A 12,447-nucleotide genomic window follows, 5' to 3' on the forward strand; every position below is an offset into this window, starting at 1 on the left:
TTTTTAACTCTTTGAAATACAGACCTAGTAGTGATATTGCTGGATCAGAGGGTATGCACAATTTTATAGCTCTTTGGGCACAGTAAAAGCTCTCCAATATTAAAAGATATACAGAGAAAATGTGTAATTCTTTTAAATGCCTATAGATTAAGAAAACATCTGGTTTGTGACATTCTGGAAGAATATAAATTCCTTGAAGTCGGGGAGTAGTTTCATTTTCACCTTTGTATATCCCTTGAACTTCCTAAAAAAGAGATTTCCTGGAGGACAAGAACTAGTTCTTCCTCCCATAAATCTTCATGCCTTAGACATCTGTGGTGATGTGAATCAATCAAGCATTTATTAATCTCCTTTTATATTCCAGATAACAAATTTGCTGTTATTCAGTCCTGTACAACTCTTTGTAACTCCATTTGGGATTTTTTTGACCAAGATGCTGGAGTGGTTTGTCCTTTTCTTCTCCAGCTCATTACACATGAGGAAACTGAGGCAAACAGGCTTCAGTGACTTGTCCAGAGTCACACAGCTGGTAAGTGTCGGAGGCCAGATTCGAACTCAGGTAGATGTCGTTCAGAATCCAGACCCGACACTCGGCACTGCATCACCTAGCTGCCCCAGATAATGATTAGAGCCTGGAAATAAAAATATAGCTTTGTATTGCAGCCTTGCAAGGGGATGAACTGCAACGGGGAAGAGATGAAGTGAGAGATACAACTGAGAGGATGTAATATAGATGATAAAGAACTCATCTAATGCTGAATTGAGAGACTCAGATTTAAGATTGTTATAGAGGAAGCAAAGGCAACTGATGGACTTAGGGAAATCGGGAAGGGTTCTTAAGAGTGTAGGGTTTGGAGTATTTGTTTAATATTCCTTTGGAAGGAGAAACGGCGACAAATAGGATTTTTTAAAAAAATTTTCCATGATTTCTGTTCCTTTTTCTTCCTTTCTCTTTCTTTCCTTCTTTCCTCCTTCTTCCTTTGGAAAAACTTCTATAAACGGATGCTGAGTGTACTAAGTAGAACCAGAACATTATTATAAATGTTGTGATATATGCTGATCAGCTGTGAATGACTACTAAGCTATTCTGAGCAGTACGATGATCCAAGATAATTCCAATAGAATTGCCGAGGAAAATGCTACCCACATCTAGAGAAAGAACAATGGAGTCTGAATGCAGATTAAAGCTACAATTTTCACCTTCTTTTCCTTTCTTGTGGTTTTTTCCCTTTTGCTTTGAGTCTTGAGATTTAACATGATTTTATATATGTAATCCTTATTAGATTGCTTGCTGTCTGAGAAGGGGCCAGGAGGGGAAAAAAAAGGTACTCAAAATCATACAAAAATAAATGTTGTAACTGGAAAAAATAAAATAATATTAAATGAAAAATAGAGTTAGTGCTCATTGATTTAAGTATTCCCTGCCCCTTACTGTGCACCCTACAGGGGGTTTACAGACAGGAGTGAGTAGAACCCAAGCTGGAGGCTGGACAAGGGGCGCACGTGTTTGCTTGTTTTTTGGGAAAAGGAAGGTCAGAGGTCACCACGCAGGTGGCTGCTAACATCGGAAGGTATCCCCCAGACGACAGGGCCGGGAAAAGGAAAATGGGGATAGGAAAAGGAAGAGAAAGGGAGAATTCGGGGAAGGGGCCGAGACGCCGGAAGACAGGGAAGTTCCTCAGAACGCGCAAGAAGAAAACCCCGAGCACCCCGGACACTTCGGCACGGGCGGAGCCCGGTTACTATGGAGATCCACGCGCCAGACGGGACGATTTCCTACAGAAGGGACGAACGGCCCCTTTGAGGCTATCTCTTCTTCGCCGGGTCCTCTCTTCCTTCCATCTCCTTCAGCCTCCCCCACGCAGATACATTTTGACTTGGGACTAGTCTCTCAGGTTCGGGGGGTTCGCCAGGCAGAGGCCGCCGCGGGGAAAAGCTAGGGGGAATCCCCTCGTTTAAAGCGGCGCGGTGGCACTGTCTATATATGAATGAAACGGACCCCCCCCCCCCCGGCCCCGCCCGCCCCCTCAGGGGGGGGGGGGGAGGAGCGGGGGGCCGCGTGCGCGGCGGGGGGGGGGGGGGCTCGCGGCCCCGCCTCTTACGCGTCCCGCGGCCACTGTGACCGCGATTCCCGTGGTGTAGCTAGTGTCCGGCCCCGTTCCCTAGGGCGGCATCCACCTCCTGGCTAGGGAAGCGTCATCACCCGCCAGCTTCGGGTAAGGGCGGCCCGGGTCCCGGGGCGTTCGCTCCGCGGGCCGTCCTGGGGGTGTTCGCCTCCCCAGCCCTCGGGGCGGGGGGGCTGAGGGCGGGGAGACCCTCCCCTTTCGTTAGTCCTCACGGCGAAGGGGGTGGAGCGGGAGGGAAGGGCTTGCCCCTCCCCTCGCCCTTCCGCCCCTCCCCCAGGTGTGCCGGTCTTCCAAGCGTCCCCTTCCCCCTTCCAGGTGTTCTCCCTGTTCCCGCGAGGCTCCGCCCTGCTGAGCACCGCCCGCGCGGCCCCGAGGGCGTTTCAGCCCCACGAGCTCCTTATCCCCGCAGAAACCATGATTCGGAAACGGAGATCGCCGCCGCTGGCCGCGGGGCCGGCTAAGCCCGCGGACTCATGATCGAGGACCCCGACCCGGGCCCTGACTCGGGGCCCGAGGGGAGGATGCTCAGCTCGCCCGACGAGCTGGAGTTCTCCCCGAACTCAAGCCAACATGAACTCTCGGAGCTGTCGGCCCTGGAGCTCTCCGAAGAGGTGGGCCCCAAGGACAAGAGCCTGCTCTGCTTGCCGGAGAAGAGCGGCTACCGGGACACCGTGTACGTCAAGGCGGCCCACATCTTCCAGGGCATCCGCCTCGACAAGGCCCCGGACAAGGTGGTGCTCCGCTACGGGGAAGAGCCGCCCATAGACCTGCCCGACTTCGAGGACGAGACGAACCTCCGTCTGTCTTACGAGCTTGCCTTCAGCGCCCTGAAGTGTAAGAGGGGCGCCGCCCGGGGAGGGGGGGAGGCCCGGGGGGGCTTCGAGGCTGCGGGGTCCGGGACAGGTGGAGGCTAGTCGCTGCCGGTTCGCGGGAGGACTGGGGGCAGCTCCCGTGAACGTTGCCTTCCTGGGCGCCTTCCTTGTGGCTTACTTGTCCCGAGGGTGTTAATCCGCTTAGCCTCCTGCTCTTGTCAGCGAATTTCCTTGTGGGCGTTCGTGTACTAGTGGTTACAAAGTAGCCTCAAAATGAAATTTACGTAACCGCTGCCCCAGGAAAGTTTTCCCCTTCTCAGCTCAACTGTTACAAAGAACTACATATACCCATAGTCCGTGTACTTACCCAGATTCCTATACGTAGTGGTTACAAAGTAGCCTAAAAATGAAACTTACGTAACCGCTGCCCCAGGAAAGTTTTCCCCTTCTCAGCTCAAATGTATACAAAGAACTACATATACCCATGGTCTGTGTACTTACCCAGATTCCTATACACTGCCATGTATTCATGTAATACTATTTTTTTTTTTTATTTTGGTAGCATCTTTTTTTTTTTTTTTTTTTTTTGGGATGGTCTTCAGAGTCATTTTTAAAAAATACCAGTGATTGTGGGTATGTTCTTTTAAATATCAGCAGTCAATGTGGTCTTTTAAATATCATCAGAAAGAAAAAAAAATAGTGCCAGTGGCTGTGTTTTTAAAAATATCATCAGTAGTCTGATTCTTTTTGTACAGCAAAATAACGTTTTGGTCATGTATACTTATTGTGTATCTAATTTATATTTTAATGTATTTAACATCTACTGGTCATCCTGCCATCTAGGGGAGAGGGTGGGGGGTAAGAGGTGAAAAATTGGAACAAGAGGTTTGGCAATTGTTAATGCTGTAAAGTTACCCATGCATATAACCTGTAAATAAAAGGCTATTAAATAAAAAAAAAAAAGGGAGGAAAAAAAATATCATCAGTAGGTGCAAATGTTGGTTCTTCGAATGTGAATTTGATTTTCAGAATGCTAAATTCTTCGATCCAGACAAGTCTGGTTGTGTTGTATCTCAATGGAAAGGTAATCGCAAAGGTAATGCAATTGGTTTTGAAGGCAAGCAAATTTATAGTCCAAAAAGATTTTTGGAATTGATATTCAAAAATATCCAAAATAATATTGTTGGAATAAATAAGTTTCCAAACTAACAGTTGAAGGACACATTTATCTATACATGTAAGGTCTGTTGGCCTAACAGTTAGCACCAAGAAAACACAGGTTCTCCACCTGCCAGCACCACGCCTTCCAAATGTGGAACCATCAGTTGCAGTAAATGGTGAAGCTGTGAATGCTGTCTCTTACCTTGGCACTATATTTTCCAGGGAGGGGGTCCACAGTGATATTGAGATTGACACAGGCATTGTCAGAGCTAGCTCAGTGTAGTGTTTAGGAGTCTCAGAACAAAAGTGTGGGAGAGGAGATCTTTGGCTACCAAACTGAAGGTCTTTAGAGCCATTGTGTTGACCTATTATTATTATTTGCCTGTGAAACCTGGATATTATACCAGTCAATGCCAGGAAATTGAATGGTTTCCATTTGAATTGTCTTGGGAAATTCTGAAGATCACCTGGCAGGATAAGGTATGAGGTCCTTTCTCCAACTAAACCACTAGGCATTCTAACTCTGCTGCAGGGGGCGCGACTCCATTAGGCTGGCCACGTTGTTTGCCAAATGTATGCTTGGCGAAATATATATTTGAAAAATACATGTATATTTTGTGGAGAATTCAAGGTGGTCAGAAAACACAATACATGGACACTCTGAAGGTCTCTCTTAAGAACTTAAGAATTGATTGTATGATATGAGAGACACTAGCATAAGATTGCCCATCATGGCACGCCCTCATCAGAGAAGGTTGTACTCTGAGCAAAGCAGAATTGAATTAGCCCAGAAGAAGAGATGTGCAAAATTAAGAGAAGCTATTGAAATGTTCATATAGACTATTTGTGTCCAATCTGTGGCAGAGCACTTCAAGCTGTATTGGTCTGATAAGTCACTGTCAGACACACCGACTCTAACAACGATGTCACGTTGGTGTTCTTGGACAAGGAAGGGGACAATAAAAACAATATCTGTTATGTTTGTTTATGGTTTTGTTTTTTTAATCAGTCGTATTACATTATTGTTACTCTGAATATCTGGAGAGATTTGGATTGGATGATTTATTTCTAGGGCAGTGCCACAGGGATCTTTCTTTGATCTTGTGCCCTTTAATTTGTATTCAGTGATTTGGATAAAAGCATATCAGATTTGCAGGTGATGCTTAAGAATTGTGAAAAGACTCAGAGACAGAAACAGGTTAAAAATTTGTCCAGAATTACCCAAATCTAAGAAGATGAAACTTAATAGGAATGTAGAAAATTTGTTTAGGTGTCCAGGGTGAGATATGCACATGATAAGATACTCCTGAATCCCAGTTGTCTAGAAAAATTTGATTCTTAATGACTCTTTGCTAAGGTATGAACTGACCTCCTCTGGGTACTACTTTGCACTTTAGCACTACTTGAAAATTTGTTGCAAAGGTTTTTCAGATCAGAAGTTGCTGGGCAGTACTCTGTCAAGTCAAGGTGATTAATATAACTCTAATGAGCAAGTCATTGTCCTTGGATGTGGAATTTTAAAAGAGGTTTTGAGTTAGGAAATTGGGAGGGAGGTATGGGGACAGAGGAGAGAAAGACTATTTGAAAACTTGGATGGAGTTCCTTGGAGGAGCATCCCATAGGGATGGACTAGAGTGTCTATTCCCATACATAGCCTCAGGAGAATGGCACCAAGATAGTGACTGAGTGATGGAGGAGAGGCAGCTGGGTGGCATAGTTGATAGTGTTGAATCTCAATTCAGGAATCCTACCTCAGATAGTTATGTATCCCTGGGCAAGTTACCTCTTTCAGCTTTTTTCCTTTTTTGTAAAATGGAGCTAAAAAGAAGCATCTACTTCAGAGGGTTATTGTGAGAATCAGATTAAGCAATAAGTTGTAAAGTGCTTTGCAAACCTTAAAGCCACATAAGGTCCTGGATCTAAGGAACAATAAAGGCTAACAATGATTTAGAACAGCAGACTTGAATCTTATCCTTTACTAGTTATGTGATTTATGTAGCATGTATAAGTCCTGGAAAGAGCATCTATTTTCTTTTCTTCTCTTGTAGTATTTTACTTTTCCAAATAACATAAAGTTAGTTTTCAACATTTGTTTTTGTAAGACTTCGTATTCCAATTTTTTCTTCCTCCTTCATAAAAAGTAAGCTGATATAGGTTAAATATGTGTAGTCCTTTTAAACATTTCCATTTTTGTCATGTTGTGCAAGGAAAATAAGAACAAAAGGGAAAGAAGCATGAGAAAGAAAAAGAAAACAAATAAGCAAAGGTGGAAATAGAGTACTTGGATCCACAGTTAGCTTTTATCATTCTCTCTTTGGATTGGGATGGCATTTTCCATCCCAAGTCTATTCTTGAGTCACTGCATTGTTGAGAAGAGCTAAGTCTATGACAATTGTTTATCACATAACCTTGTTTCTCTGTACGGTATTCTCTTGCTTCTACTCACTTTACTCGGCATCAATTCATGTAAGAATTTCCAGGTTTTTCTGCAATTATCCTGCTGATCATTTCTCATAGAACAATAATATTTCATTACATTCATATACCATAACTTATTCAGCCATTCCCCAATTGATGGGCATCCCTTCAATTTCCAATTTGTTGCCACTACAGAAAGAGGAGTTTACAAACATTTTTACACAGGTGGGTCCTTTTCCCCCTTTTATGATCTCTTTGGGATACAGACTCAGCAGTGGCACTGCTGAAGCAAAGAGTATGCATAGTTTCAAATTGCTCTCCAGAATATCTGGATCAGTTCACAACTCAACCAACAGTGTTGACATCAGTGTCCCAATTTTCCAGCATCCCCTCCTGACATTTAACATCTTTTAAAGGCATGTGCTTTCTAGTAACATTGAGTTACTAGACAGTTAAAACCCTAAGTATAGCAGACTTTGGGTTCCTGTGGGAAGTGAAGGACTCTAGAAAGGAGAATTCATTTTGTGGTGAGTTTGGATACATGTTTAATTGAGTTAGATAAAGCCTGTGTGATGTCTGTTTTCCTTAGCCTAGGTACTTGAATGTGATGTAATGACTTTTTTTCCCCTTTTTTGTTGAAATCAAGACAAAAACACAAATTCTTATATTATTAGAGGGATAAAAGCTGCAGTTATTTGTGCGAAAAGTCTCTCTAAAATTGAACCAGTTCTTTTTAAAGACAGAGATGTGCTAGGCTTAGGTTGTAGGGATAAATGTAACATTTCATTGATGGATCCCGAAAATAAACTTTTAAAGTAGGGGATGGAAAAAGTTTGACTAGACATAATTCGCTTTGATTTTCTTAGTTTATAAACTCAGTATGAACCAACAGTATGATATGGCAACCAGAAAAGCTAATGGTATCTAAGCCTAAATTGAAAGGCAGTTTCTAAGATTTGGTATTCTCCTCTAGTCAGACCACATTTAGAGTAATGTATTCCATTCTGATTCTACCACTTATTAGGAAGGACATTAATAAGGTGGGTAATGTCTGGAGGGAGGCAGTAGGAATATGAAGACTTTTGCTTAAAGAGGAGCATTTGAAAGAACTGAACATCTTTAAGCTAAAGAAGACAAGACTGGGAGTGGGATAAGCTGGCTCTTATGTCTTTGAAGGGCTGTCACATGGAACTAGTAGATATGAGCTATTAGATGTGATCAGAACTGTTACACAACTGTAGCCTTAATGGCAGAATTGGGAGGAATGGGGGGCAATTACAGAGAGGCAGATTTTGGCTCTGATTTTTTTGGAAAAAAATTATTCTGAACATAAACACTAAAAAAAGAGCATTTCTCACAGCAGGACACAAAATATTACATTTCTATGTGAAACTGATTTTCTTTTATACTGTTTCCTTTTTGAAAAAAGTATATGACAAATTATACCTGTTACTTTAAAAACTACCCTCATTATATGCTTCTTTCTCAACTTTATATTTTACAAAATATGTACCTCTTTTAAAAAAATAATCATTGTTGCTAATCCTTTCCCTTCATACTATCCCTCCTCCAAATAAAAATCTAGAAGAAAATAAGTCTGTCCAACAAAACATGTCTAAAATGTTTCTCTGCACGCTTTTTTCCCTGTCAGGAGGCAAGGAACATGTTTCATCATAGGTTTTCTGGAGACTGTTTTTCTCCAACTTGTTCAGCTGTTTCCCAGTTGATATTGGTTCTTTTCTTTCCTCCTTCTCTCTTTTAATTCCTCATTTCAGGAAATTTTATTCATTTTAACCTTTTAAGTCCTCATTTCAGGAAGCTGGTTTTTCTGTGGATGGCTATTCACTTCCCTCTTAACTTCCCCCCCCCCCCACCCCATCCCTGCTTATTTCCCTATGTATTCTCAATGTATTATGTCTACACCAAACTGTGTGTTCAATCCTCTTTTGTTCTTTTCAGATAAGAGTGATGTTCATTTGACTCCCAATCCCCCAACCCATATTTCTCCTTTTCATATATCCCAATTATGAGAAATAAGTTGTACTTCTTCTTTACTGTTTTTATAGCAATATATTCTTCCTTTTAGTATCTTCTCTTCAGACCTAGTCTACATTCATGACTTTTGTTTTTCTTATTTAACTCTCTCAATACCCTTTGAAATAATTAAGATTCTTTAAAGACACATTTCTCTCTATTAGAATATTAACACTGAAATTTCAGTTCCGATTACTTATATAAACTTACTTGAGGTTTCTATGGACTTTTATGTTTGTATTCCAGAATTCCAATTCCCAGCTTAGATATTTTCACAAGAAATATTTAAAAGTCCTCTATTTCATTAAAGATTCCGCTTCTTCCCTCTTCCCCCCAATAGGATAATGCTCAGCTTTGCAAAATAAATTATTCTTGATTTGATTTTAAACTTTGTTTTTTGCCTTTTGGAATATTGAATTCCAAGATTTTCTTCTGAATTTGAGTAGAAATGGTCTTCCTCATTTCATTTCTTTGGTACTTGACTTCTTTTATATACATTTAAAATATTTTTTTTCTTTAAAAAGTAAATGGAGCTTTGGATTTTCTTTATGACATTCCAGAGCCTTTTACTTGTAGAGATCCACTTTAGGAAGTGGTTGATGGATTCTTTCTAACTTTACTAATAGATTTCTATAGTTCTAATAGATTTGAGCAATTTTTAAACTTATGATTTCTTGAATTAATATCTTCAGGCTTTAAAAAAAAATCTTGGTTTTTAGGAATCCCAATATATTCTTCTTCTTTTTTTAAATAGTATTCTCTTTTTCCAAATATATGCAAAGATAGTTTTCAACATTAACTTTTGCAAAACCCTGTGTTTAAAATTTTCTCCCTCTCCTCTCCCTTTCCCCATCTCTTCCTCCCCCCACCCCCCAAGACAGTAGGTAATCCGATATAGGTTAAACATATGCAGTTCTTCTAAATACATTTCCATATTCATTATACCGGACCAAAAAAAAAATCAGATCAAAAGGAAAAAACACAGGAAAGGAAGGGAAAAAAACCCAAGCTAACAACAAAACAACAACAACAGAGTGAAAATAGTATGTTTATATCCATATTCAATCTCCATAGTTTTCTATCTGGATGCAGATGCCTCTTTCTATCATAAGTCTATTGGAATTGCTTTGAATTATCTCATTGTTGAAAAGAGCCAAGTCCATCACAGTTTCTCATCACACAATCTTGTTGTTGCCAACTATGTATGAGTGTCTGTTTTCCCATATCCCATCCAACATTCATCATTATATTTTCCTGTCATCTTAGCCAATCAAAGGTGTGAAATGATATCTCAGAGTTGTCTTAATTTTCATTTCTCTAATCAAACATGATTTAGAGCATTTAAAATACATTATTGTTATTAAAGCTTTTTTATTTTCAAAACATATGCATAGATAATTTTCAACATTCATCCTTGCAAAACCTTGTGTTCCAAATTTTTTCCCTCCTTTCCCCCCACCTCCTCTCTTCAGATAGCAAGTAATTCCATATAGATTAAACATGTGCAATTCTTGTATACATATTTCCACATTTATCGTTCTGCACAGAAAAAATCAGATCAAAAAGGGGGAAAAAAGCAAACCACAATAAAAAGGTAAAAATATTATGTTGGGGTGCACATTAAGTTCCCACAACCCTCCTTCTGGATGCAGATGGCTCTTTCTATCACAAGTCTATTAGAATTAGCCTGAATCACCTAATTATTGAAAAGAGCCAAGAACTTTAGAGTTGATCATCATATAATCTTCTTGTTGCCATGTACAATGATCTCTAGGTTCTGCTCACTTCACTCAGCATCAGTTCATGTTTGTGTCTCTGAAATCATCCTGCTGGTCATTTCTTATAAAACAGTACTATTCCATAACATTCATATACCACAATTTATTCAGCCATTCTCCAGTTGATGGGCATCCATTCAGTTTTCAGTTCCTTGACACTACAAAAATGGTTGCCATGAACATTTTTACATATGTTGGGTCCCTTTCCCTCCTTTAAGATCTCTCTGGGATATAAGCCCAGTAGAAACACTGCTGGATCAAAGGGTTTGCACAGTTTGAGAACCCTTTGGACATAGTTCCAATTTGCTCTCCAGAATGTAAATGAATTTACTGAATGTAAAATCCCCCCTCCCCCCCAGCTTTCTGCTCCCCTTCTAATCTTGGCTGATTTGGTTTTGTTTGTGTAAAACCTTTTTAATTTAATATAATCAAAATGATCCATTTTTGCATTTCTTAATGTTCTCTTGTTCTTTGGTCATAAATTCCTCCCTTCTTGGAAGCAGAAAACTGGAAAAAAAAATTTATATCCAAAGGTTCTGATAAAGGCCTCATTGACAATTTTTAGATGAAGAAATTAAAACTATTACTAGTCATATGATAAAACACTCTAAATCACTATTGATCAGAGAAATGCAAATTAGGACATCTCTGAGGTACCACTACATAGTTCTCAGATTGGCTAAGATGACAGGGAAAGATGCCAAATGTTGGAGGGGATGTGGGAAAATTGGGACACTAATGCCTTCTTAATGGAGTTATAAACTTATCCAATCATACTGGAGAGCAATTTGGAACTCTACCCGAAGGGTTATCAAACTGTACATACCCTTTGATCCAGCAGTGTTTCTACTGGGCTTATATCCCAAAGAGATCTTAAAGGAGGGAAAGGGACCCACATGTGTAAAAATGTTTGTGGCAACTATTTTTGTAGTAATAATGAATGGAATAGTATTTTATAAGAAATGATCAGCAGGATGATTTCAGAAAGGTCTGGAGAGACTTATAGAACTGATGCGAAGTGAGTAGAATCAATAGAACATTGTACACAGCAATGATGAGATTATGTGATGATCAACTGTGATGGAATTGGCTCTTTTCAACCATGAGGGAATTCTAGGCAATTCCAATAGACTTGTGATGGAGAGAGCCAACTGTATCCAGAGAGAAGACTGTGGGGACTGAATGTGGATCACAACATAAATCACCTTTTTTTGTTGGGTGTTTTGCCTATTTTTTGTTTTTTCTTATTTTTTTTCCTTTTTGATCTGATTTTTCTTGTGCAGCCTGATCATTGTCAAAATATGTATAGAAGAACTGCATGTATTTAACACATATTGGATTACTTGCTATTTAGGGGAGGGAGGAAAGAGAAGCGAGGGAGAAAAAATTTGGAACACAATTTTGCAAGGGTGAATGTTGAAAATTATCTTTGCATATATTTTGAAAGTAAAAAGCTAATAAAAGTAATTCTTCCTCCTCCACAGATCTGAGATGTTAAACTATCCCTTGTTCTCTCAATTTCCTTATAGTATCACCTTTTATGTCCCAAATCATGAATGCATTTCAACCTTATCTTGATATAGGGTGTTAGGTATTGGTCATTGCCTGGTTTCTGCCATACTAATTTCAAGTTTTCCCAACAATTTTTTTTATCAGAGTGAGTTCTTATCTCATAAGCTGTATAGTCTTTGGGTTTATCAAACAGTAGAACTGTAGTCATTGACTATTTTTGTGAACCTAACCTATTCCTCTTAATTCACTACTCTTATTTCTTAATCAGGACCAAAGAGTTTTTATGACCATTGCTTTATAATATAATTTTATGTTTGGCACAGCTAATCTACCTTCCTTTGCATTTTTCCCATTAATTAATGAAAACTGGAATTTTTGTACTTTTTGTTCTTCTAGATGAATTTTGTTATTTTTTCTATTTCTATAAAGTAATTTCTCTATTCCTATAAAGTAATTTTTTATTTTTTCTATTTCTATAAAGTAATTTCTCTATTCCTATAAAGTAATTTATTGGCATTTCTTTTTAGATATTCATTTAGTAGTTGTTGAAAATCCATTTTTTTCCTTCAAATTTCTGCTTGCACTTGTTACAGTGTTCTTCCTTTA

The 12,447-nt window shown here is 39.7% G+C and overlaps 1 protein-coding gene across 6 annotated transcripts in view; it reads left to right on the forward strand.

Moving 5' to 3' along the window:
* The first annotated feature begins 2,087 nt into the window (after positions 1 to 2,087).
* NSUN7 (NOP2/Sun RNA methyltransferase family member 7) overlaps positions 2,088 to 12,447 on the forward strand; it is a 74,821-nt gene continuing 64,461 nt past the window's right edge. For 4 of the 6 annotated variants that reach the window (XR_004230173.1, XR_001121289.3, XM_031942140.1 and 1 more), the window contains exons 1-2: positions 2,088 to 2,216; positions 2,442 to 2,960. Coding sequence is in view for 3 of the 6 variants with exons in the window: in XM_031942140.1 (XP_031798000.1) it covers positions 2,600 to 2,960 (361 nt within the window). In the remaining 3 variants the exon portion in view is untranslated. The remainder of the gene's footprint in view (positions 2,217 to 2,441; positions 2,961 to 12,447) is intronic. The other 2 variants (XR_004230174.1, XM_031942141.1) reach the window with 1 other exon arrangement.

This window comes from Sarcophilus harrisii, chromosome 6 (genome assembly GCF_902635505.1).
Source record: "Sarcophilus harrisii chromosome 6, mSarHar1.11, whole genome shotgun sequence".
Lineage (NCBI taxonomy): Eukaryota > Metazoa > Chordata > Mammalia > Dasyuromorphia > Dasyuridae > Sarcophilus > Sarcophilus harrisii.